This window comes from Vicugna pacos, chromosome 13, assembly GCF_048564905.1.
Source record: "Vicugna pacos chromosome 13, VicPac4, whole genome shotgun sequence".
Taxonomy (NCBI): domain Eukaryota; kingdom Metazoa; phylum Chordata; class Mammalia; order Artiodactyla; family Camelidae; genus Vicugna; species Vicugna pacos.
Genome location: NC_132999.1, coordinates 35,807,136 through 35,833,772, shown reverse-complemented (window position 1 = coordinate 35,833,772; position 26,637 = coordinate 35,807,136). Strand labels below are relative to the sequence as shown.

General features: G+C 43.6%; 1 protein-coding gene across 13 annotated transcripts in view; it reads left to right on the top strand.

Annotated features, from left to right (window-relative positions):
- The window catches only part of ST3GAL3 (ST3 beta-galactoside alpha-2,3-sialyltransferase 3), a 185,788-nt gene that overhangs the window by 77,120 nt on the left and 82,031 nt on the right, over window positions 1–26,637 (top strand). For 11 of the 13 annotated variants that reach the window (XM_072974594.1, XM_072974595.1, XM_072974596.1 and 8 more), the window contains 2 exons: window positions 41–88; window positions 16,408–16,450. In XM_072974594.1, the coding sequence (XP_072830695.1) occupies window positions 41–88; window positions 16,408–16,450 (91 nt within the window). Of the gene's footprint in view, window positions 1–40; window positions 89–13,163; window positions 13,271–16,407; window positions 16,451–26,637 lie in introns of those variants that run through there. The other 2 variants (XM_072974602.1, XM_072974597.1) reach the window with 2 other exon arrangements.

The window sequence follows — 26,637 nt, the reverse complement described above, 5'->3', positions numbered from 1 at the left end:
AAGAAGGAGAAAGAAATGAACTTGTCCTCTTGTATTGCAGATTCAATGGTTCTTTCCTTTGACTCCGCTGGACAAACACTAGGCTCAGGTACCAATCCCTCTCTACCATCCTTTCAGCCCTCAGCACTGGCCGCATTTGAAGTGGAGCCTAATGAGGTGGGGGAGGGGGTGTCTGGGGAGGGCACTGGAGTATCTCAGTATTGTGGGAAAATCTCAAGAAGCTTTTCTAGAGACCCATGGTCTGGGAAGCAGCAGGAGGATGCACCATCTGGAAAACTTTGCCAGTTGCTTTAAAAGTGCACTGAGGAGTTTGCAGTAGATGGTCCTTCCTCATTCAGAGTGGTCCAGGTTCATGGGAGAGGTGTCTGTTTTCTGTGCACATATCCTGGCTCAGAGAGTGAGGTGGAGGGCACTGAGAGACCCCGGGCTCTGGGCACACTGGAGTAGATGACCATCAGGGCTCTCCAGTAGCATGCTGGCTGGTGAGAGTATCGCCGCTTCCTGAGGACATACACCCTGTTGCATGTTCACACGCATGCCCCCACATACTCGAATACACACCTCCTCCAGGAGATGCACTGCACTGTGTGCTTGTGCCCAAGCACATGCAGGCCAACATACCCTGCTTTTCCCTGTGTCTGTGGTGCAGGACAGACAAATTGGCACACCCGTTGCTTTGACACAGTTCACCCAGGCTTAATGCAGCTTGACTCTCCCCTGTCTAAGGCAGTCTGCCTGCCCCACACCACTATGCTGTTGGCAGTGAACAAAAAGAGAAGATACTTTGATTTTTCAGTTCGCTGCCACTGCATCCCCAAGGGAGCCTTAGAATGACTTTACCTCATGAGAAGAGCATCTCTGTGCATCAGGTCTCCATTTTTAGTTGAAGTTGGTGGTCCTTGTACCACAGGTGCTGCCTGTGAATAACAGGGAGACGTTGCTGGCCAGCTAAGGGCAGTGGACCCATTTTGCTCCCCTTGCCTGCAGTAGACTGATGTTTCACAGAGCAGCTGCGAGTTCAGGCCGTTGTGACAATGAGGACAAGGGGGAAGATGTTCAGAGAATATGATCACAGCTACCACTTGTTTAATATGGCCACTCATAGAGCCGGTACTCTCTGCCTTACCATGCTTCAGGTGTCCCTAATGAAATGCTGAGATGAGGGGGTCGCCTTAAGATAGAGTAGACAGATAAAAGCGTTTTCAAATAGATGCAACATTGTGTCAATTCATATGGGAAAAAAATGGAACAATTTTATAAAAGTTAAGAACTTCTATTAATCAGAGATACCATTAGGAGACTGAAAAGGCACTCCAGAGTGAAAAAAAGATACCTGCAACACAAATAACCAGCAAAGGGCTTGTTTCCAGAATAAAGAACTACAAAAATCAGCAGGAGTAAAGAAGCAACCTAACATAGAGACAAGCAAAAGACCCAGGCAGGTGCTTCGCAAAAGAGGGCTCTAAATGACCGATAACTCTGTGGAAAGGTGTTGGATTGTGTTAGTACCTAGGAAAATGCAAAGTAGCATTTCAGTGCTATATCACTGCCCATCTATCAAAACAAGGAAACTTGAAGAGCTGGTCATCCCAGGGCTGTTGAGGATGTGGTGCAGTGGAAGCTCTGAGGCTCCACTGGTCAGTGGGTAAGTTGGTTACAACCACTTTGGAAAAAACTTTGATGGTGTCTTGCTAAATTTGAAGGTACACCTACCCACGACCTGGCATTTCCTCCTCTAAGTATATTCCCTGCACAAATGGGATACATGTACAAGATACATATATAAGGACCTATTTCTGTCACTGAATGCAGCCGAAGGCTTGGACAGAATGCATTTAGCAGCTACTTGAGGACTCTGAAATATAAATAGTAGTAGACAGATTGGGGGGAAAACTAGAATTAAATGTACCATCACACTGGCAGTGAATTTCTCATTTTTCCCCTGGTATCCCATGACCTGGACTCAAGGCAGCCTGAAACCTAGGCACAAACAGAGTAGACACCAGGGTATAAATGGAGAGAATTCCAGAGGACCTCTAGTTATGGCTCTGGGTATAAGACTCAGATGGAGGGAGAAATCCCAAGGGTTGTTTTTGTCTGTTTTCTTTAGCTCCAGTCCCCAGGCAGTGCTCTCAGTGGAGGTGGTGGTAGTGCCGGTGGCAGCAGTGGGGCCTTCAAGCACCTGAAACTGAGGAAGGGAAACCTTCCTCCTTGATCAAACCTTTCTCCCTGTAATCCCAAGACAGTAGGGTGAAGTCTAGTTTCTTTTCTGTCTCTCTGCCTTTTTGCTGTTTGGTCTCAGATTTGAGTACAGCTCAGGAAATGTGTGGCAGAAAGTGGTAACTAAAACTCCAGATTTGGGGCCAGAGAACCAAGAAGGGGAGTCTTAGTGACCTGGGAAGTGTACGGAGATACCAGAGAGGAAGGAGCTCAGGAAAGCGACTCCATAAAGCTGTGTGTGAACTTCTGGGCTCACCCTGAGCTATGCATGTGTGCATCGGACTCACCAACACACCAAAAGACTCTGAGAACTGAACCAAGGGATAGACCACCACCTGGGTCCCAGAGTGGACACTGGTGGTGCACACAGGGACACAGCTGAATAGGCTTTGATGAAACTGGCACTGAAATTACAACTCACAGAGGGCTGGTCAGATCTTGCCACCTAAATCCAACCTGGTTGATTGTCTGGTGAAACAAAAATATCAATATTCTCTACTGGATTTAAATAAGACCTAGTTTCATCATGTAATATTCCAAATATCTAGGATACAATCCAAAATTAATTATCATATGAAGAACCAGGAAAATCTCAACTTGCATGGGAAGAGACGGTCAACAGATGCCCATGCTGAGATGAAACAAATGTTGGGATAATCTGACAGACTTTAAAGCAGCTTCTGTAAAAACGCTCCCGAAAGTAAGGACAAACACCACTGAAATGAATAGAAAGATAGAACACGTTAGCTAAAGAAAGAAAAGATACAGAGGAGAACCAAATGGAGATATAAGAAAAAAAAATACAGTAACTGAACATTTGAAAACTCAACTGAACGGACTCAATCACAAAATGGAGAAGACAGAGGAAAGAATCCGTGCACTTGAAAATAAAGCAGTAGAAACTATCCAATCTGAACAGCAAAAGAAAAAAGATTTTAAAAGTTGAATGGAGCCTCAGTGACTTGAGGGACAATACCAGAAGGTTTACCATCTGTGTTGTTGGATTCCCAGAAGAAGAGAAAGGGTGCGGTACAGAGGAAATACTGAAGACGTAATGGCTTAAACTTCCCAAATTTGGTGCCCAAGTGGGATTTATCCTGGAAATGCAAGGCTGGTTCAACATTCAAAAATCAGTCAATGTAACCTACCATATTAACTGTCTAAAGAAGAAAAACTACACGATCATGTCAATTGATGAAGAAAAAGCCTCTGACAAAATTGAACATCTACTCATGATAAAAACTCTCAGCAAACTTCAAAAGGAACTTTTTCAAACTGATATAGGGCATCTACAAAAAACCTACAGCAAACATCATACTTAATGGTAAGAAACTGCTCTTCCCCTGAGATCAGGAACCACCCTTGAAAGTCCTAGCCAGTGCGGTAAGAAGAAAAAGAAATAAAAAGAATACAGGAAAGGAAGAAATAAAACTAACCTCCCCGTAAGTGACATGATTGCCTACGTAGAAAATGCCAAGGAATCTAAAAAGCAGTCCTAGAACTAATAACTGACAGGATACAAGATCAAAACACAAAAAATCAATTATATTTCTAGGTACTAGCAATGAATAATTGAAAATCAAAAATTTTTCTAAAAATTACAGTAGCCCCCCCAACAAAATACCCCCTCATCTATAAATCTAATGAAATGTGTGGGATCTGTATGCTGAAACTTGTTCTTCACCCATTTTCCCCCCATCTACCAAACCATTCAAGCCACAAACCTAGGAATGACCGTAATTGTACTTTTTCCTCACTCTGTCCCACCTTTTCTGTCTTCACAGTGTGTTCTTGTCCAGCCAACTCTTTCTTTTAAAAAAAAATTCTTTGTGGTTTTTTTTTTTTGTTATTTTGGGGGGCAATTTTATTTGGTTCATTTATTTAAATGGAGGTACCAGGGATTGAACCCAGGACCTCATGCATGCTAAGCTCCGCACTCTACCACTGAGCTATACCCTCCCCTCCAGCCAACTCTTCCTAACACCACTGTCCAAGGTACCATCTCTTCCCCTCAAGACAAGTAAACATCTAACTGGTCTCTCTGTGCTCATTTGTTGCCTCCCAGGGGTCCATTCTCCACGTTGTACCCAAAGTGACCTTTTAAAAATGTAAATCAGATCATATCTTTTTCCCACTGAAATCTCTCCAGTGACTTTATGGTGCATTTAAAATCCAAATTCCATGACCTATAGGACCCAGCTTGCTGGCTCCTACTCCAGTTTCTGTTTAATTATCTCAGCACTTTCACTTTAGTCCATTTGCCCGTCACCGACATGCCTGCCATTCCATGAATATGCCAAGTCCCTTCCTGCCCCAGGACCTTTGTACTCACTTTTCCTCTACCTCAACTTTTCTTACCTCCTGCCTTGCATGACTGTCTCAGGTCTTTATTCAAATGTCACCTCTGCAAGAACACCTTCCCAGACCACTTTATCTAAAGTATACAGTAGTCTACTCTCTTGACACCCAGGTCTTCTCTAAGAAGATATATCTATTTCTTGTCAGCACTTATCCTTCCTGCAGAGTATCTACTTATTTTCCTGCAGACTGTTGGTCTCCCGAACTACAATGTAGGTTTCATCTGGCCAGGGACCTTGCTTATCTTGTTCACCACTGTGTCCCTGTTACTTAGAACATTACCTGGCTCATAATAGGTTCTCAGTAAATATTTGTTGAATGAAGAGTAGGAAAATAGAAATAATAATGTCTATCACTTAACAAATGCTTTAAGATTACATAAACAATGGTGTATCCACAGAGTGGAATACTATGCAGCCATTAAAAATGATGATGAAACTTTATTTTTATTGACACAGAAGATGTCGAGGGTATTGTTGAGTGAATAAACAGAAACAAACAGCATATATATTGCGGTCACATGTAAGTTAAATTATATACACACATTCACACATATATTTGTAGAGATTTCTGGGAAGATGTTCACCAAAATATTTGCAGCAATTAACTTTAGGTAATGAGGGTTTTGAATGGTTCTTACCTCATTGTTTATAAGTTTTTTACATCTGGGTTTTTACAGTAAGTTTGTATTATTCCTGCAACTGGGAAAAAAAAAGTTTTTGTTTGGAGAGAGGGACTCTGTCTTTGCTTGGTGATTATTTGTACATATCTACCCCATTAGGTGGTAAGCTCCATGAAGTTTCAGGTACAATCTGCAGAGTGAACCATTTTTCCCATTTTCTGTCCCATCTGCTCTTTTGACAAATTGTCCTTCATAATCCTCCTGCAGCTTAGCACAGGATGCCCTGGATGGTCTGGACACACTTGGCGTCATGAATAGAACTGAGTTCACTGCGTGCTTAGCTCTAGACGTCTGCTTTTTTCCCAGGACAGAGGGGAAATGGTGCATGACTTTTTTGCCTGCTTTGGGATGGGACTTCTACCCACCAATGGAGGTTCCACGCTCCATTGGCTCCCAGTACCGTCACAGCTGTGCTGTGCTTGGGTGAAGGGCTCATAGTCACAGGGGACTCCATCTTATCAGGGGCCCCTTGCAAGGCCTCTCTCCTCCCCCACAGCAGTGTACACCCGTTTGAGATTGGACTTCAGTTTGTGAATGTCTAACTTCTTTTACTGGGTCAGTTAAATTAGTCCAGGTCAGTGACTTTTTCTGTGTTTATTTTATAAAACCGCTTTTCCTATTTTAGTTTGTCTTTGATTAATTGATCCTATGTTATGATTTATTTTCCCGACTGGAAATGATGTGGGAGCTGTTTGCACTCTGGTCAGCCCCTCTGAGCCTCTGTTGACTCCCGTGGCTCATGTGTGAGCATGGATGGGCCTTTTGACACCACCCTGGGGCCGGGGTGGGAAGCAGTGGAAGATAACTGCTCTCGTGGCAGCTCTGCTGACATGAAGCTCTGCTTTTCTTGTTTCCTCTCAGGGTCAGCGCAGCATAGAGTAAGGAAAAGAAGCTGCAGAGTCTGACCTGGGTCAGTTCAGCAACAGCCCAGCTAGTCCATGTTCTGGTTGTGGCCCTCTCTGATGCTTTGTTTCCTCCTCTGTAAAGCAGAGAAGATACCCAGCTCACGGGGGTCCCAAGCATCAAGCTGACAGTGTGGTCTAGAGGACTGAGCACAGCATGAGTTCACAGCAGGTGCTCAGTCAGTTGTAATGCCCTCCATCTTCCCCTTTGTCTGGCCTGTCTGACCGTCCATTTGCAACTGTCGCCAACTTCTTCCTCCACCCAAGTCACGACATACATTACTTAGGTTTAATGTAGCCCATGACTTTTACTGGAGGCTGTACAGGGCCATTTCTTCAGAAATGCGGGATCTATTTGGGTCAGGTTAGGCCCTCATTCCATTTACACCTCTTCCCTCTGCGGTCAGCAATTCATCACAGTGCAGAGACTGGCGTCAAAGACCCCTTCGGAGAAGACCTGGCCGCAGAGCCACTTCTCCTGTGTGGTTGCAGTTTCCTTGCCTAATGGCCTGCCCTGCTTCTCCGGCTTTTGTGCATTCTGATACGAAGCACTGCAGTTGTCTGATAGAACGAAGCCGTGTTTTTATCCCATAAGCTGAACTTTGTCTACTTCAATAATGTTCCTCAAGCTGGCCTTCCTGAGGAATATTCACTGTTGTCATCAGCAGCAGTTATTTCATATTCGTCTGCTTTGCGCAAAGCGCAGTGATAGCCGATGGGAATTTGTGGTGGTTCTTTAGAGAGGGAAGTGGGTCACTGGAGACGGAAAGTGCTGGTAGCACTGCTGGCTCACAGTGGGCACCTGTATTCCCGGAAAGTCCGTTTGGGGGCTCAGTGTATGGAGAGTGGGGCTAGAGTGGGGCACTTCCTTTCAGGGGGCTCTCCCTTCATCCTAGGATATGATCCCACTGTGTAGCCAGTGCCCCAGCTGTTTATACACGAGAGCATAAGGAGGAAGTGATATTTGCACACCCTGCTAAGATAAGCACGAGGGGACTTAGGGTTATCTAAAGAGGGCATTGTGAAAACATCTGTAATTTTCTTTACATTATGGAATTACGAGGAGCAAAATGAAATACAAAGTATTATGGAACATATCAAATGTTGAATCGCTGTAAAACATAAAAAGAAATATTTTCAAGTTTTTAAGTTAAAAACTTGAGCTTGTTTCACTCATCTTTATCTCAGGCTGTATGCCTCTCAGGTGGTCAGTTTTCATAAATGTTCCATATATGCTTGAAAAGAATGTACATTCTCCACTTGTTGGATGTAGGATCCTCTGTAAACCAAGCTAGTTCAAATTTATTCGTTGTTCTCTTCAGATCTTCTGATTTCTCACAGATTTTGTGAGCCTGATTTTCCAGTGGTGTATGAGTTTCCCATGTGATGACAAGGGGCCCATTATATATTTCTCCTTGTAATTCTGTTAATTTTGCCTGAACGGAGGGAGGTTTCATTATTAGGTGCATACACACTGTAGTGTGTGGTCCTTTTTGTTTATATCCAGTTTCTGAACCTCATAGGAGTTTAGATAAGTTCAGAACAATATATCCCTTTGGCAATGGAAGAGTTAATGGTTAATTTCAAAGACTCTTAAGCTTCTGAAAGGCACTTTATACATTCACAGGTCTGACTTGGTGTAGGTGCAGGAGAGGAAGAGCAGAGATTTGCATCATTCATGCGACTTCCCACCTGGAGCTGGGCAAGGACACACATGTGCTCTTTGGTCAGGGGCTCTTTTTTTTTTTTATTTAATAATGCTGGGCTTCCCACCCTGGCTGAGGCAGGAAGCCTAAACCACCAGACTAAACATCGCTCCTTCACTGTGCAGCTGTGGTCTTGCTGCTTTGACACCTGGGAGGAGAGCACCTTCAGGTGCTGGGAGAGCTGTGCGTGTGCATCAGCACACATTGTGCCTGATGCCTTGAGAGTCCCAGAGTTTTACATCCTTATTATAGATTTGGGATCATTGGACTGCTGGTGAGATCAGATTCTTTCTGCCAGCTTCCCCAGAGGTGAATTGTCCCTGAAAAACTGGTACACTCAAAATAGCATTTCCATTTATAAGCTAAATTTACATGCAACCTCAAGAAACATTTGTACACAGTGAGATGCTCTGAGATCTGCAGCTCTGCCCAGACCCAGCAGTAGAAAGCTCTGCTCCTGTATTCCCAGAGCATTATGCCTGTGACTCCCTGATCGCTTTCTGTTCTAGTTTATATTCCCTAAAGATTGTATGTAGGCTTTCCTGCTAGTCAGGGAACTCTGAGGAACTGGGTGTAGATTAGACCATCAGTAACAGATTGGGAGTATGTCTCGTATTCAGTAATAGCTCATGAATATGAGAATAGAATGCTTATCAGATAAGATCCCTGGGAGAGCTGGAGATGGGGCAGTGACTGTTTACTCAGGGGTCTCAAGAAGGCTTTGCAGAGAAGGTTAGATTTTAGGCTTTTATAAATGGCAGGATGTAATTACCTTGGCAAATTTAGAGTCATCAAAAGGGAACTCCAAAGTAAAAGCCAGAAACTGAAATTAGGGAAGCGTGCCTAAAAAGAACCAGGGCAAGTTCTCCGTAGGCAGGTGACTTCGCTGTAATCAGCTGGATAGGCTGGAAACCAAGAATAGCCAGAGCAAGGGAAGCACCACTGTAAAAGGTGGTCGGACTAGTGACTGCTAGAGGCAGCAAGAGGTGGAGGAAGACAGGTCTTAGGGCTATTCACTAGGCCCTCTTGGTCGCTAGGTCACTCGTTCATTCTTCCATTCATTCAGCACATGTATGAGCCCCAACTGTGCCAGACCCTATATTAGGTACCAGAGATACAGATACATACAGTTAGGATTGTTTATTATAAGCAACAGAAACTGACCTTGGCTAACTTAAAACAGAAAGGAACTTATCAGAAGGACACGGTACCCACAGAATCAAATTAAAAGCCAAACCACTGGCCCTCAGAAAGAGCATGAAGGGCAGTGCTGGGAATCCGGGTATCTAGACTGGAACAGTGGTCCCTCTCTTGGATGAAGTGTTAGTAGAACTTCTAGTCTAGTGGAGGAGAGCCAGCAGGCAGAGTCTGATGAATGTATAATTACATTTGTATAAGGGAGTAACTATTATGAGGTCAAGTAGGTACACTGTAAAAGGAGCACGCAGGAGGGACACAGCCCAGACAGGAGGGTCCAGGAGGCTCTGCTAAAAGAGGACATTGGAACTAGGGTCTCAAAGATGAGTAGGAATCAAACCAAATAAAGAGACATTTTAGGCAGAAAAGAAACTGCTTCTAAGAGAAAGGCCTGTGTTGAGAGAACTCATGGCTCATTCAGAGAACTGAAAGAAGGCCCGAGTGGCCAGAGCACACAGCACATAGGGGAGAAGACAGTACAAGACAGAGCTGGAAAGGTAGCTAAGGCCCAGTCGTGAAGGTCCTTGTGGCACTACAGAAACGTCTGTTAGATTTAGCTTTGGCGACAGCTGTATCTTGAAGGATGAGTCGAGTTTACCCAGTCAGCAAGGTGAATGGGGGCATTTCAGGTAGAGGGAACGTCACTTGTGACAGGTGTCAGGCATGACGGCTGCCTGGAGGGGGTGGCGGAAGGCAAGGCTGGAAGACAGGCGGAGACAGACTGCACGGTTGCTGCGTGGCCCAAGCAGCAGTGAAGGCTCCAGCAAAAGCAGCGGCCACGGTATAGGAAGGAGGATTTGTATTTAGGAATGAGAGAAATAGGACACACCAAAACTTTCATTCTCGGAGGACTGAACGGTAATGCCATTACCAGAGAAACAACAGGGCTAGGGGGACAGGGGAAGGTAAGTCTGATTTTCAGCGTTTTGGGTTTGAGGTGACTCTGAGTCATTTAGGGGCAATGTGTAGGAAATACCCAATGTGAAAGGGGGTGGGGAATGATACTGTAAGTAAAGGGAAAGGCAGGCATGAAGGTCTGGAGATGGTAAAGATACTTCGGAGGAAAATAAAATAGTTGAGTCTGGCTAGGGCATAGAAGTATCAGGGCACATGGGGCAATGCAGGGAGTCAAAAAGTGAACTTGAGATGATCACTACAGGTCAGATCACGAAGGTCCTTGTAAACCAAGAGACTGAGATTTATTCTGGGAACAACAGAGGCCATTTAGATTTTTGAGCAGTTATGACATAATCATATCTATCTTACAGAAAGCTAGCTCTGGTTACCTCATGGAGAATCCAGCAGAAAGAGACAAGATGGGACCCAGGGAAGCCTGGTAGGAGGCAGTTGCTAGTAATGCAGGTGAGAAGTGACGCTTTGTCAAGGATAGTAGAAATGGAGAAAAGTAAGTGGATTTGCAATCCACTTAGAAGATGAAATTAAAAGGGTGTGGTAATGAATTAATGAAATAAGAGAGAAGCAAGAATCAGGGAGTTCTCTCAGGTTTCAAGCTTGGGCAGTTGGGTGAAAAGTGGTAGCATTCATTAGGGTAGGGAATACAGGAGGGGCTCTGTGTGTGAGGGTGGTGAAAATGAACTCTATGTGAGGCAGCCTGAGTTTCAAGTGCCTATAGGATATCAAAGTGGAAATGTCCAGGGGACAGCTGGATATACAAGTCCGGAACTCAGGAGAGAAGGCTGGGCAGGAAGGAGAACCCAAACAGAACCCAAGAGTCTTCCTAAGAGGAAACAGAGTTGAGAATTTGAGGGAACCAAGGCAGCCAGAATTCACGGGCAGAGTACTAGAGAGGAGAGGGCTGCACACAGAGAAAGCACTGGACTCCTCAGCTGATCAGAGCATGTGTGTGAGGAAACGACTGGAAGCCAGGGAAAGACTGGAAAGGAGGAGGCAGAATAACCCCTGCAGCTCACACCTAGGAATAGTGGGGAAATGCCACAATACATGGGGCATCACATAGCGTACTCAGAAGGGTATTGCCTTGGCAGAGGGGTAAAATTAGTAATGGTGCAAATTAGCCGTAGACTAACGTCCACTTTTGCCTCTAACCCTCACCCTACGTAGCTTAAAAGCAAGCCTTGAAATGATCAAACTGTTTCTAAGTAATTTAAGTGCACTTCAAAAATACTTAAGGGATGCACAAATACCCTGCACCCAACATGGGAAAATGCATATTGTTGGCACCCAATCAAGAATGACCAGGCAATTCAGAAAAGCTTGAAAGTACAACCCATAGTGAGGGGGGAAACCAATCAATAGAATCAGACATAGAGATGACACAAATGATAGAATTAGTAGGCAAAGACATTAAAATACATTCCATACTTCAAGGAGGTAGAAGAAAGCATGAGGATATCAAGGAAAGACATGGAGGATATAAGAAAGAACCCTAGAGCTAAGAAAATAGTTTTTGAGATGAAAGTATACTAAATAAATAAATAGCAAATTAGACACTGCAGAAGAAAAGACAGTGAACTAGAAGAGACATCAGTACTATCCAAAATGAAATACAGAGTGAAAAATTACTGGAAAGAAACGAACAGAGCATCAATCAATGAGTGGTGGGACTTCAAGCAGCCTGACGCATGTGTAGTCAGAGCCCCCAGGAGAGAGGGGAGGGCAGGAAATTTTTTGAGGGAATAATGGCCAAGATTTTTTCAAGTTTGATTAAAACTTTAAACCCCCAGATCCCAGAAGCTCAGCAAAGCCCAAACACAAGGAAAATGATGAAAAGTGCAACACAGCACTTCATAAGCATTCCCTTCTCACTACCCACAGGTCCTTAGCATTTGAGAGAAAAAGCAGCTGCCCCTTGAGAGCCACAGGAAAAGCCCAGTCTCGCAGGGCAGAGCCAGGCTTCAGGTCAGCCAGAAGGTAGAGGAAAGTAAGCCAGGTAGTTGGCATCAGGAGTTCAGAGGGCATCATGAGACAGATTTAAAGAGGAGACTGGACAGGGAAGAGAAAACCCACAGCAGAATGAGGATGTGAGAAGAAAGTCCGTGGCCCATTTTAGCGGTGGTCATACCTATTGTATCTGGGAGATTCAGCCAGCTCTGTGTTTTCCAAGGACTTCTGCTATTCCCAGGAGCTTTTATTTGTTCAGGACAGCACGTTCCTCCTTCTGGTAAAATGCTCCTTCTAACCAGATGTGTCATGTTGGAATCAGAATTTGTTACAAACCCCATCTCCTTGAGCACTGTGACGAAGACGGGGGTGAGGAGCTGATACAAGCTAGACCACTTCGATCCCTTCCCGGGGAGTTTGCCATCGGGAGTAGAGACCGGGTCCATCCCCTTCTCAGTGGCTGAGCTGAAGATGCAGCCTGCAAGTTGATGCCAGCTGTTTCCTGACTTAGGAGGAGAGCTAGTCAGGGACAGCAGAGCTAACCGAGGGAAGCCTGAAGCCTGCTGGCGTTCGAGTCCCTTTCGATCTTCCCCGAAGTCCTCTGCACCCTGGCCCTTCCCACGCTTTGGTTATGTGAAACAAACCAAACTGCCCTACTTGCCTAAGCTGGTACAACCAGTATGTTGGACATGCAGGAAACATCAGGGGATAATCACACCACTTTCATTGGTCTCTCTCTGTCCCCTTAAGATGTTTTCAGTGTGGGAGGTCCAGAGAATTTTTTGGTACCTATAAGGTAATAAGAATCCCGTGGTCACATTGAGTCACCAGTTCCAAAATTAGAGCGTCCCCGCCTTATATAATAGTCGCAGCTTTCAGTTCATTCAGAGCTGCTCCCGCCATCAGGGCTTAGTACCAGCAATGCTGACCCAGGGAAGGGGATGTGCCCTGCTTGTCCTTCTCCCACTGGTCCCTCAGTCGCTGGCTGCAGTTTCTGACCTCTGGAATTGGTGGGGAAGGGAGGGAGAGAATGAGCAGAGAAGACAGAAGATAGTGTTGGCACTACGCTGGCAAGTGTGTTAAGCTGACTCTTGTGGGGTGCTCCCGTAGATGTTTTGGAGACTGCTCTCTCTAGGGACCTCTCCTCTGCAGGTCCCCTGATGTGGGTAATGCACTCACAAAAACCCTCTCGCTCACTCCTGTAGCTCCTGGGACTCCCAATGTCCGCTCTCACTTCTGTTTGCTGAGGACCCAACAGCCCTCTGGGCAGATCTTTTGGAAAGGACCTGAAACAACCAAACACTAGCTTATTCATGCCTCCTTCTCTGCAACAAATTCTAGAGGTCAGTTCCGATGCAGCTCTATCCTCCCCAGCCAGCCCATCTTGTGTCCTTTGTACTTCTCAGGTAGAACTCAGGCACCTGGCAGTCCGCTGTGTTTCTCATTCTTTAGGGGTCATGTGTTGAGCTTCCCTCACCAGGCTTAAGTAAGAGACAAGTACTAAGGGAGGTGGAGTTCATACACTGCTGTCTCCATAGAAATGCTTCAAGTCCTCTCTCTTTTAATCTCTCACCATCAGTTACTTTTATATTTGATGTAGGAGAGCCTTTAGAATTATGTAACACATTTTCAGATATTACCTTAGAAAACTTAAAACCTAGTCTAGCATCTCACTTCAGTGTCTGAAAATTTACCATCCTGGAGGCTGGGCTAAAACTTTTTTAGCATCCTGTTAGAATTTGACTTGGATTTATGACCACTGTGACCAAATAATCCTGATAATAATATTCAACAGATATTTATGAAGCATCTCCTGTGTGCAGCCACAAAAGAGAGCTGCTTCTAGCCCTCCTGAGCTGCTCGTCCAGGGCAGCATTTACAGACCGGCGGCCTGCTGGCTGCGTCCTGCTCCTGGGCATACTGTGGTTGAGCCTCATAATCGCTAATTTTTTTCTTGAATCTTTTGCCAATATTTACAAATTGAGAAATTTTACCTTAAAAGTTCCAGATTCTTGGCTTTAAAAAATTAGAAAATGTGGCAACGCCAGGCCTGCACTGCTCCTTGGTGTAGTTGGCTGGAGGTGGGGGAGGCTGCTCTTTCCGACAGCGCATGGCGTCTCCAGATGGACTCTGTTCCCTTTTGGTGGCTCTGAGACCTGAAGCCAGTGTCAGTTGCCATTTACCACTGGGCGCATGCAGTTACCTTTTCTTAAATGAAGAATAAAATGAAATGTCTCTGGTACTTGTGTCTCTTAACAAAAGAGAACAAACAACAGATAGTCCAAGAGAGCCATGGAAGGACAGGACATAATTGATTTAGAAATGCAAAGTGTTCTTACATATTTAATGTGCAATTAGTGTGTGTGCGTGTCAAACAGAACTTAAGATGCCATTGGAAAATGACCCACGGATATAATTATGGTTACTATACAAAAATAAGTGATGAAAAAGACCTTTCAACAGGATCTGTTTTCAGTGCAGCTAAAGTAAGTGGTGTGAGCTGCTGTGAGAGGGCATTACATTCTCCCACTTCCCTGGTTTATGTTATCTTCTTGCTTGGCCCCTGACATTTGAGTTTGCAGCAAAGGAAAAGCATTCTCTGGCCTCTCTGGAGGGAATCAGCCAAAGTGTGGATTCATTGTATGTCCAAGGAAGTCTTAGCTCGGGTCTGAGGAGCGGCAGGAGGGTTTCCCCAGTGTTACGGCCACGTGGGGAAAAAGCAGCAGGTGTTGGCAAGTTAACGAGGTTTTCTTTTTCATGCAGTGATAGAATAGGATTGAAAGAGCATTAAAATTTGAAACTAAGTCTTTTGGCAAATTTTTGTTTTCAGTTTATTTTTAAAATTGAAATCTTATTCATTTTTTAGAAGTTCCTGATGTATTAAGCAAAGTGTCTCATCCATTCATCTGAATTAGAGCAAAACCAGAATTATTTTGAGGAAAGGTTTTCACTTGCCTGAGAGTATTCTCTTGGAAGGCAAGCCTTCTATTGAGTTGTGTGTCCTAGTTGGTTTATCTTCCGTTTTAGTAGGAGGAATTATTCTCTCCCTGAAGCTCAGCTGCTTAAGAAAGCGCAGTCTGCAAGGCTTAATTGGCCTTGCAGAGTGGCTCTTGTGAGATACTTGTCCGTGTGTGTAACTTCCCTCTTTAGCCATTCATTGCTTATTAAAGACTGAATTCCTTGAAAGCCGTGCTGTATGGCCTTTTCCAAAGTTGTTTGGTCTTGGTATTCTGTTTTATCCTCAAATTAAGCCAGGTCAGCTGAGAGCTGCATTCCTAGACCACCTTATTTTGACACAGCACTCTACACACACACACACACACACACACACACACACACACACACACACACACACACACACACACACACTGCAGTCATTGAACAGAGCTATATGAAACAATCTTATAACACTTCCTATCATTTCTTTTTTTTTAATTGAAGTACTGTCAGTTATAATGTGTCAGTTTCTGGTGTATAGCGCAATGTCCCAGTCATACATATACATACATATATTTGTCTATCATTTCTTTATAAAAATTTGTTTGAGGACACAGAGGAAACTTCTCTGAAGTGTTAGTACCAGAAAGAGCTAGGATTCTCCTAGTTTATTTCATGGATACTCTAAACCATTGTATCAGTGCTTTGCACTTAGTTTCAGCTGTGAGAAGTCTTGGGGCTAGATCTGTAATCCTTTTCCAGCAAACACATAAAAGCTTAGGACACCTACTTTTGGCTTTCTTTTCCTGGCTGCTTTTTATTATTTTTCCTATGCTTATTTCCTCCTTGGTCCCAGATTTCTTCTTTTTTAAAATCTTGTACTGCATACAGTTTTTAAAAACTCCTTCAACTTCATTTTAGAATGAGGCAAGATACAGAGAAATTAAATAAAATAATGATTTATCATTTGTTTCAAACATCTTACCAGGTTTTTTTTTTAGATTTCATTTTAAATTTCCTACCCTTTATTAAATCAAATCTATCACTTCTTTGTAATTGTCATGAAGAGGATCACTGCCATGGGTTTGAGGACCCCTTGGCTGCCATATCTTCACCCCAAAGTTAACATGGCTGATTCAGCACAAATCTGAGAACTCAGAGCTTAGAGAAAGCAGAGACTGCTTCTGACCCTCTTCTCCAGGGGTCCCGTGTTGTGGTTTACTAAATTTCAGCTTCAAGCACAACATTTGAACAGGAAGGCAGTTACAGACCAGCATAGGCCTGTTTGGCCTACAAGGCCTAGGAGGTACCAGCACGGAACCTGGTCCTTCACAAGGCAGGTGTTTAGCAAGAGTGTGGTGACTTAAATTTATTTGCAGCTTAGGTGTTTGGATCTGCCCTTTGAAGCAGTTGTCTGCCACCCCTGGTCAGGGCCTGGGGAATGCAATCTGCTCCTGTCACCCATGTTCCTGGGGAATGCAATCTCCTAGTGTCAGCTGTGCTTGACATCACTGACATTTCCTGCTTTGCTTTTCTTTTTCAGAGTATGATCGTTTGGGCTTCCTCCTGAAGCTGGACTCTAAACTGTGAGTAGAATGAGAGAGAGCCTTGACTGTGTGGTAGAGAGCTCTGTGAGAGCTGGGGGCCAATCCTGGAGGATCAGCTCTCACCACCCCTGGGGTTGTTGGGGGATTCCCAGGGCCTCTGTCCTCAGTCTGTCGGCAGAATCCTGGAGTCTACTGGGGCCCAGAGAGGACGGGGTTGTGGGTGCAAACATAAGGCCTGGCAGACACAGACAGCTCATTACAGAAGGAGCCACTGCCAGGAGTTTGAGGGATGAGAAGGAAAGTCCTCTGCTACAGAGTGGAGGGTGATTGAGTTGCAGCAGGAGGCAGTGGCCTTTCAAAGATGCTCTGCAGCCTGGCATGCAAAACCTCCCATGATCAGCTTTCCTCCCCACCTTAACTCCAGTCACTCTGCCATGGGTAAACCCTCCCTTTCCCTCTCTCTGCCTTTGCATGTGTTTGTTATCTATGTCTGCAATCCCCTTTCCTTGCTTGTCCACTGGGAAAACTCAAAGGCCACCTCCCTATACAAAATGATCTCTTCCTTTGCTTCCTGTGAATTTTCTGCCTCTGGCACCCATTATCTCATTATTTTATAATTAACCATGTAATAGTTATTAATTTAAGGAACAGCACAGTCTCGGAGCTGGGCCAAGCTGGGTTCAAATCCCAGATTGCCATCTACTTTCTTTCTGACTTGGGGCAGGCCACTTAACCACTCTGAGCCTCAGTTTCACCTGTAACATGAGGATGTGAATATGCCTCCCTCACAGGGTTGTGGTAAGGATTGAATTGAAATGATGAATTCACAGGGGCTTTCAAGTAAGTATCTAATCCTTTCAGTATCCTTCCCTGTTCTAGCCCTCTCAGTCTCCCTAGCACCTAGGCAGGGCTGGCATGTATGTGTTAGGTGCTCAGTAAACATGAACACACGGAGCCCGGATGACAGCTGGATACCTGTGCTCTTCCCTCGTTAGACTGGGCTGCCTTGAGATGGTGCTCAGTCCCCTCTGTGCTCGTGCCCTGCACAGCACCTCTCACATGGTTGATGTGCAGTAAATGGTTGCAGAACTGCCTGTGGCTCCTTTCTGTGGTTAGTCATCTTCATATGCCTCTGCCCTTGGCCCGTACCAGACAGACGTGAAAGGTCGGAATTATGTCCCCTTTCTTTCCTCTTTTGCACGAGGCCTTGACCACAATTGCTTCTGATGGTGACGGCTGCACCTACCTACAAGACCTCAGACCCGGGGTTGTTTGGCTTTCCTGCTGAGTTGTCTGGCATCTAGCCCCCTTACCCTGGCATCTGGCTTCTTGGCTCTGGTGCCTCTTCCTGTGAGTTCTGGCGCTGTAATTCTCTCAGTTTTTATACATCGTGGAGGCAGCCACGAGGGAAGAGTGGTCTGTTCTTTATACCAAGCTAGTAGAGAGATGCCAGCGACGTGTTAACACCTGGGGAATGGGGCTGGATTATGCTAGTAATTCACAGCCTTCACCCTTAGAAATTCTTGGTTTAGTGCTCTGGGCAAAAAACAAATCAGGAATAAGCTATAAGAAGTGAAATACAACCAGAATGGAAGAGATGTAGTAATTTACCAAGTCGAATCACGCTGATGAACAAAAGACATGTTACCCAGGACATGTTAACTACAGTATTTAACCTGTCTTCAGTGGTGTAAGGGGGGATGGGGATTAGGAGGGCATTCCTGCCCTGCTCTCCTGACAGCTGGGTGGTACACAGTAGGTGGTGTACCAGGCCAGTTCCATAAACCGTTGGAATCAGCTTGGTCTTCAGCCCAGAGAATTGGTTTGGCCTCATTAGATTTAACTCCCAATTTAAGGTACAAACTAGAACATTCCTGCCTCTTACTGCAAAGGTTTTTCCAATCCAGTGCTGTCTTCAGAACAAAGCACAGATATGTGGGAAAGGTTTTTAACCTGCTTTCAGGGAGAAGTTTCCAAGTTAAGGATTCTGGGTTTTAGAAGGAATTCCTTAGCAATGCTCAGATTTCCCCTTATGAAGTCTTTCTCTGCTGTGTTGTGTTCTATTTCTGATGTATAGGAGAGATCCTGAACTAGGATCAAACTGGATTTGATACAATTCTGAGCAACCCTTGCTGCAAAGAATTATACGGCCCTAGATAATTGATTTTAGCTCTCTGGATCACAATTTTCCCTTATGAAAAATATAGATAATAATACTCACTTCCTTAGGTTTTTATGAAGAATAAAAGAAAGAGTTCTATAAAGTATGAATAAATATTGCAAATGTAAGAATTGCTTTTTATTTATTTTGATTGATTTGTTTAGCTTCTGTAGTATAAGAATTCTTATGTTCTGGAAAATTTTAAGCCATTATGTCCTTAAATACTGCCTCTATCCCACTTTCTCTCTCTACTCCTTTTCTGAAACTCTGATTAAGTGTTAGACCTTCTCATTCTAGCCTCCAGGTCTACTGACTTCCATATTTTCCATCTTTTGATGCTTTCTACATTAAGCTGGAACCCCAAAAGACTCAGCATAAGGATAAAGTAGGACTAAACCTGCACCCCTAAACCAGGACTGCAGGAAAGATTGCCAGAGCTCCGAGTGGATCAGGGCACTAAGTCTATAAAAAAGAAACTCTTGATATTCACAGTGAGGGCTCTCATCACTCAGGTGAGCCCTCAAGCCATGAACTCAGTCCAGGACATTCCAGGCTGGTAGTGCCTTCGAGCTCCTGGCAGAAGCAAATGCAGACCCTCTCTGGAGGAAGATGTGAGTTCTTTACAAATAGCTTTTCAAGGAAATGAATAGCTCAAGGTGAAAAATAACTAAGCACACAGGAAACAAGGCTCCATTAGGGAGAACCATGAACAACAACAAAGGGGGACCTACAAAGACTTCTGAAATTGGAATTATCAGACACAGTTTATAAAGCAATTAGATACACTGTATTTGAGGAAATAAAGATAAGAATTGAACTATATATATATAGTAGGGAAGTATAAAAAGCAAAATAGTAGATTGGAAAAACAAAAATTCTAGAATTGAAAAATACAGTGACCAAAATTAAAAACTCAATAGAAGGATTTAGCAGCAGATTAGATACAGCTGAAGACAGAATTAGTGAACTTGAAGCTAAGTCAAAAGAAATGACTAAAACAGAAGTTGGCCAGCTTTTTTTGTGAGGAGCCAGTCAGTATTTCAAGGTTTGGGGGCTACATTGTCTGTGTCACAACTACTCACCTCTGCTGCTGTAACATGAAAGCACGCACAGGCAGCACATGGACAAGTGAGTATGGCTGTAGCTGTAGCCAATAAAACTTTATTTACAGACACTGTAATTTCAATTTCATGTAACTTTTATGTTATTAAATATTATTCTTCTAATTTTTTTAACCAACCATTAAAAATGTAAAAGACATTCCTAACTCCACAGACCATACAAAAAACATATAGCAGGTCAGATTTGGCCCACAGATCATACTTGGCTTGCCCTTCATTGAGAATGCAGTACCAATGTATCTGCATGAGAAGTGCCTCCCCACCCTAAGTGTTCTCAAATCTTGAAATCCAATTACAGTTGACCCTTGAGCTACACGGTTTTGAACTGCAGTGAGTTCACGTCTACATAGATCTTTTCAACAGTAAACACTGTAGCACTATACGGTCTGCCATTGATTGCATTCGTGCATGTGTGATTGCATATATGGAGGGCTGACTGTAAGTTATATGCAGATCTTTGACTGTGTGGAGGGTCAGCGCCCCTAACCACCTTGTTGTTCAAGGGGCAACAGTATATAGAAATATTCTACTAATTATTATTATTAAAATATAGAAATCCTCCTAAAATATCTCTATATCCAGTGATACTCCAAACATCTGGAAATAGATGTTTTGGGGTTTTTTTGTCTTCACTGTATTCTTTTAATTACATCTTTGAAGAGTAATTAGTTTCCCATTTCCTTTGAGGGTTCCCTCAATTCTTGTATCTACATGACAAAATCATTTGTTGGTGCTATGAAAATTATTCGGAACACTTAATATGCACTGAGCTGTACAAAACCTTCTTTTAACTGCAAACTCTGTTGTTCAAGAGGGCAGTGTTTTTTGGAGGTTCAAAACATGGGCTGTCGAGTCAGACAAGGATTTTTAAAGCCCAGTTACACATCTTACTAGCTATAATCTTGAATGAGTTATCTAACTGCTGAGCCTCAGTTTCCCATTCTGAAGTTGGGATAATAGTAATCACCCAAGGATGAAATTCAACCTATCCTTATCAGTGTTTGGTAAACCGGAAAGGATAGAGCCCCTAAATGAGATCTGAACCTCAGCTTGCCTCCTGCTTCATGCCACAGATTTCATTTCCTCACTCATTCTTTTAGCAAATATTTTATGAGTGCTGACTGTGTGCTTTGTAATTGGGATAAAACTGAAATTCTAAACCCAAGTGAACAGCTTTAGAAGCCTGATTGGAAAGGATGTCTTGTGAGCTGAATCTTGGTGAAGGGGCAGGGAGTAAATGAGAACAGCAAGTGGGGGTAAGAAGTAGTATTTCTGGATAGCATGAGCAATAGACAGTTTTTTTTTTTTAAATACAGATGACATACTTGTGTCTTGGAAGCATAAATGGAGCACAGAGAGGGTATGAGGGATCCTCAGATGCATGGGATATAAAGGAAATGGTGTTTTCAGGGCAGACTCAGGTTTCTATGAAAGCAGAAGATGGAAGGAACATTCACTGAAAAAGTGAGGCTGTAAAGAAACAAAAGTTCATGGAAGACAGTGGAAAGTTAAGAGTCTGGTAGGGGAAGGGTGGTGGGGGAGAAGCAGGAGATTGGACCAAGAAGAGGAAGCCACAGAGAGCAGTGACTTGGGCATGAGAAAACCCACGAGGATATCATTGAGGGGGTGAATAACCAGGATGTGAGGCTGGTGAGCTGAGTTTTGCTGGCCTCAGAATTGCCCGGGAGTTAACCTTGTGTTCCCTTGCGGGTGGGCACTTAGGCTGCTCAGGGCACTCAGCTGCATGCAGTCTGATTGGATGATACCTCCAGAGGCTTCAAGTCTGCTCCCTGGGGAGGCTCTGTGTTCTCTGAAAGGAGTCTGCTGTCCAAAGTGCAGGGCCCTAGGGAAAGGCTCAGGGCTCCAGGCTGCTGCCCAGACATTGAGGTAAGCACTTCCTCATTCAGTCTTTCTTGAGCAGCTACTATGTAGCTTTTGTGTCAGGCAGTATCCTATGCTCTGAGGATATACCAGTGAGCAAGGTGGTCTGTAAACAGAAAGGGTGATAAGTAATTAATGTTTTCATTATCTTGGAAGCTGATGAGTGTTATGGAAGAAAACAGAGCAGGAAAAAGAAATGCTGGAGAAGAGACTGCAAGTTTAAAGGGGATAGTTGGGACAGGCTCATTGCAAGGTGACATTTGAGCAAAGACTCACAACAAAAGAGAGGGAGTTAACCCTGCCAGTATCCAGAGGCAGAGCACTTCAGACAGAACCCTGAGGAAATCTCAGTCTCAGTTATGAGGAACATGACACCAGGAGCCAGGAATGTGCCCATGGTCCAGCCCAGAGAAGAGCCATCTGGAGCCTTGATGGCGCCAGGCCCTGGTGTCCAGGTGTGTTTTTCCTGGGCTGATGTCAGCCTTCTGGAACCTGATTTAATTAAATGGAGGTGTCATCTGTTTCAGCTGGATGTGGGTGGGTGCTCCGTGCTCTGGGAAAGCACCTGTGTCCTGCCACAGTGGGTGTTTTATAGTAGCCGTGTGGGCAAGAGTGTGGGGACCTTAATGCTCAGTCTGATTTTATAAGGAGTTCTGCATGAAGACCCAAAGATACAGGAGCCAAAACCAACAACTTCTAACCCCCAAAGGCTTGTGAAAACCCAGCCAATTGTGAAAGGCCTGTAAACACGGAGCAGTCTGAAATATGCCCCAAGGCATAGATTACTATTTCAAGAACCACCTGCCGGTTCCCTATGGCTGCAGGGGGAACGTGTGTATTGAACACCTACTCTACACACAATGCCGTGCTACGTACTTTCTGTGTTACCTGTTCTGCACAACAACTGCTTACACGGTCTCATTCAGTCTCGTGGCTTTTATATCATCTATGTGCTGATGACTCCCAAATTTGTATCCCCTTTCCCCACACTCCAGACTCATGTATCCACTTGCCTCCTTTACTTGGATGTGTATTAGGCATCGCACATTTAACACGTCCAGAAACAAACACCTGATTCTCACCCCTGCCTCCCAGAATCTTCCATAGTCCAGTAAATGGCCACTTCATCCTTCCGGCTGTTAAGCATCATATCTTTGACACCAAACTGATCATCAGCAAACTCCACTGGCTTTACCACCACTTCTCACCGCTTGCACTATCACTGTGTGCCGACAGCCATCATCTCCTACCTCCTCGTTGCACTCCTATCTGCTCTCCTTGCTTTCATGGTTGCTGCCCTGTGGTCTGCTTCCACACTGAAGCCAAAGCCATCCTGTTAAAATGCAAGATGGCTCTGGCTACTCCTGAGATCTGAACCGTCCAATGGCTCCCCATTTGTCTTAGAATAAGAACCAGAGTTTTTACCACGTTCAACCATGCTCATGATCTGGACCATGTTTTCTCACTACTCTCCTTGTTTATTATTCCACACTGGCTCCTCGTTGTGCCTCAGGTACTCCAGGTCCATTCCTGCCTCAGACTCTTAGCATTTGCTCATTCCTTTGGGACGCTCTTTCCCAAACACCTGCAGAGATTGCTCCCTTCCTCACCTCTTCAGACGTTAGCTCAAATGTCCCCTTCTAAGATGTTCCCTGCCCATGCCATTTAAAATTATAACTCCATCCCCCATTAGCATCCCCTGTTCCCCTTACCATGTCATTTTTCTCCAGAGTGTTTATCGCTGTTGGACTCCACTTGTTGACTGTCTGTCTCACTTGAGGGAGGGCAGCAGTGGGGGAGTGGGGAGGGGTTCTAATTTGTTCACTGCTATTTCCTAGCACCTAAAACATTGCCAGCACTTAGTGATTGCTCGGTAAATATTTGTTGGTTGAGTGTGTGAATTGGTGGACCACTCTATGAAGTAGAAAGTATTTAAATGCATGTAACAAATGAGAACCATAAAAGCAATTTATTGTGTTCACAGAACCGTATGTGGTGAAGCCAGCATCCCAACCATTCTCTGCCTGGCTCCAAACATCCTACTTGTCGCACTATTCAGCATAGGTTTCTATTTTTTCCAAATTCACACTGTCAGTTTGATCCTAAGTTTGAGCAACTACAAAAACTTTGTAAGGGCAGGAACTGTGAATGTCCCACTCATGGATGTATTCCCGATGCTTAGTCCAATGTTTCTGGTGTATAGTAAATATTCAATAAATGTTCACAACATCAGTTAAGGACAGAGAAAGAGAATATGAGAAAGAATAGTGCCATCTTTAATAACAAATCCCAGATCCCCCAAGTATCAATATTGGAAGATTTGAGGGAAATCAAATCTTTACACAGTGGTGAGGACTCCCCTGCCCTTAATCCTGAGTTTCACCATCTCCTGGTGGGTCTCTCACTTCAAGAGCTGCTGCCACCAGCACGTTGACTCCAGAGAGCACAGGTTCTCTTTAATGCTTTAAGGAAGAGAGAAACCACCACCAAAACAACAACAACAACAAAACATTTTCTCTTGGTTCCTCTGAACAAAGCTAAAAATATTTCACTAAAGATTAAAAGAGGACAACAGGGAAACCCTGAGGGTAAAAGGAACCCAAAGAAGCAGTCAGGTTTGTAAAATACACAGTTCTGTCCCTTTTGTAGACAGCTTAAGCCAGGGCTGGACTTAGTTCATGGCAGGAGAGCGCAGCATTGCAGGGTCTGACTGAGTTCTTTGCTTCATAGCTTCCAGCCTGTTTCACAACTCGCTGTTCAAAGACAGCCTCCTAGACATCTTGATACCTATGTGATCAAGACCCAAAGAGCCAAAGTCCCACTCTGTAGCTCACCTGGAGCTCTTGGCACAGTGGGTCCTAACCTTAACTGCATATTGGAATTACTTGGGGAGCTTAAAAAAATTACTGATGCCTGCGTCCCTCCCCCTAGAGATTCTGAAGTCATTGGGTTGGGGTGCAGTATTGGGATTTTTTTTAATCCCAGATGACTCCAATATCCAGCCAAGTTGAGAACCACTACTCTAAAAGATTCCATTTCCTGTCTGAGGAACTCTTCACTTTCCAGGTGATGGATGCCAAGAATAAACTCACCCTGGAGGTGAGGCTCCTGCTTGTACATAAATCATGTATACACAGTGTTTCTCAACCCAGGACCTCACCACCCAGAGATTCCGATTTAGTTTCAGGAATCGGACTCATTAATGTTTAAAAGTTCCGCCAGGTGATTTTAACCAGCCAGGGTTGAGAACCAAGGGGGTGTAGCCTTCAAGCCTATCACTGTGACCATATCTGAATATGGCATAAGAACTATGCAGAATGTAGTAGTAACTACATTAGGACAGTGAGATTGTGGGAACTTTTTCTTCTGAGCTTACATTTTCTGTGTTGTCCTTAATATACCTTTACAATGAAAAAGTATATTTGGATGTGCCTTTTCTGTAATGAAAAAAACTTTCATTATGATCTCTAGGTTTCTAAACACTATTTTCAGAAATTCCTTTTATATTAATTTTTGGTTACCAGCCCATTACCTAATTTTTCCTTCATGGCCTTTTAAAATCTGAATCCATTGAAGGGTTTCCTGTACATTCTATCAGCCTGTTTAAATATCTCTTAATTATCTATATTTGAAATAAATATTTGTGTGAAAACTTAGTATCTATCTTTTCTGTGCTGTCAAATCTCCAGGAGGTCTGAGGGTGAGGCATAAGTCTGGAGGAATGAGCAGACCAAAGCATGCAAGGCTTTAGAGACAACAGTAAGAAGTTTTGGCTCATCTCAAAGGCAAAAGATGCACTAGAAGTATTTTTAGCAGGTGAAAAACAGAATCAGTTTGACTCGTAGAAAGATGATTTTGGCTGTGGGAAGGTAGATGGGTTGGAGAGCAGCAGGAGTGGAAAAGGAAATAATACTTAGGAGGCCATCAAAGAAGCAAAGGGCAGAAATCAGTAAAGAAAATCAATAAAACCAAAAGTGGATCCTCTGACAATATTAATAAAATTGATAAACGTCTAGCGAGGCTGGAGAAGACATAAATTACTAATATCAGAAATGAAAGAGGAATCATCACTACTGATTCCAGGGATGTTAAGAGAGTTATAAAGGAATATTATGAACAACTCTGTGCTCACAAATTTCATAACTGAGATGCAGCAGACTACAAGTGACTGGTTTCACTAGTGACTTCTGTCTAACATTAAGGAGAAGATGATACCAGTTCTCTTTAATATCTCCCAGAAAATAGAAGCAGAGGGCACACTTCCCAACTTGTTCTGTGAAGCCAGCATTACCCTAAAACCAAAAACAGATAAAGACATTATAAGAGAAGAAAACTACAGACCAATATCCCTCATGAACATAATGCAAATATTCTCAATGAAATATTAGCATTATTATATCATATTAGCATATTGAACCCAACAATGTATAAAACCACACACCTAAATGAAGTGGGATTTATTCTAGCTATGCAAGGCTGGTTCAGCACTAGAAAATCAAGTACTGTATTGCATCACATTAACAGGCTAAAGAAGAAAAATCACATGATCATAACCATAAGATGCAGAAAAGCAAGAATCCAATCATGATTTTAAAAAAAACTCTCAGAAAACTAGGAATAGAAAGAAACTTCCCCAATTTGATGAAGAACGTCTACAAAAAATATCTACAGCTAACATTATGCTTGATGATGAGAAACTAGATGCTTCCCCCCTAAATTTGGGAAAAGGCAAGAATGTCTCCTTTCACTACTCCTATACTGAAAGCTCTAGCTAATTCAGTAAGAAAAGTAAAGGAAATAAAAGGCATAGATATTGGGAAGGAAGAAATAAAACTGTCTTTGTTCACAGTTGACATGATTGACTATGTAGAAAATCCCGGAGAACTGACCAAAAACTCCTAGAGCTAACTAGCAGTTATAGCAAGGTTGCAGGATACAAAGTTAATATACAAACGTCAGTTGCTTTCCTGTATACCGGCAACAAACAATCAGAATTTGAAATTAAAAACATAATATCATATACATTAACACACATGAAAAGGAATACTTAGGTATAAATCTAA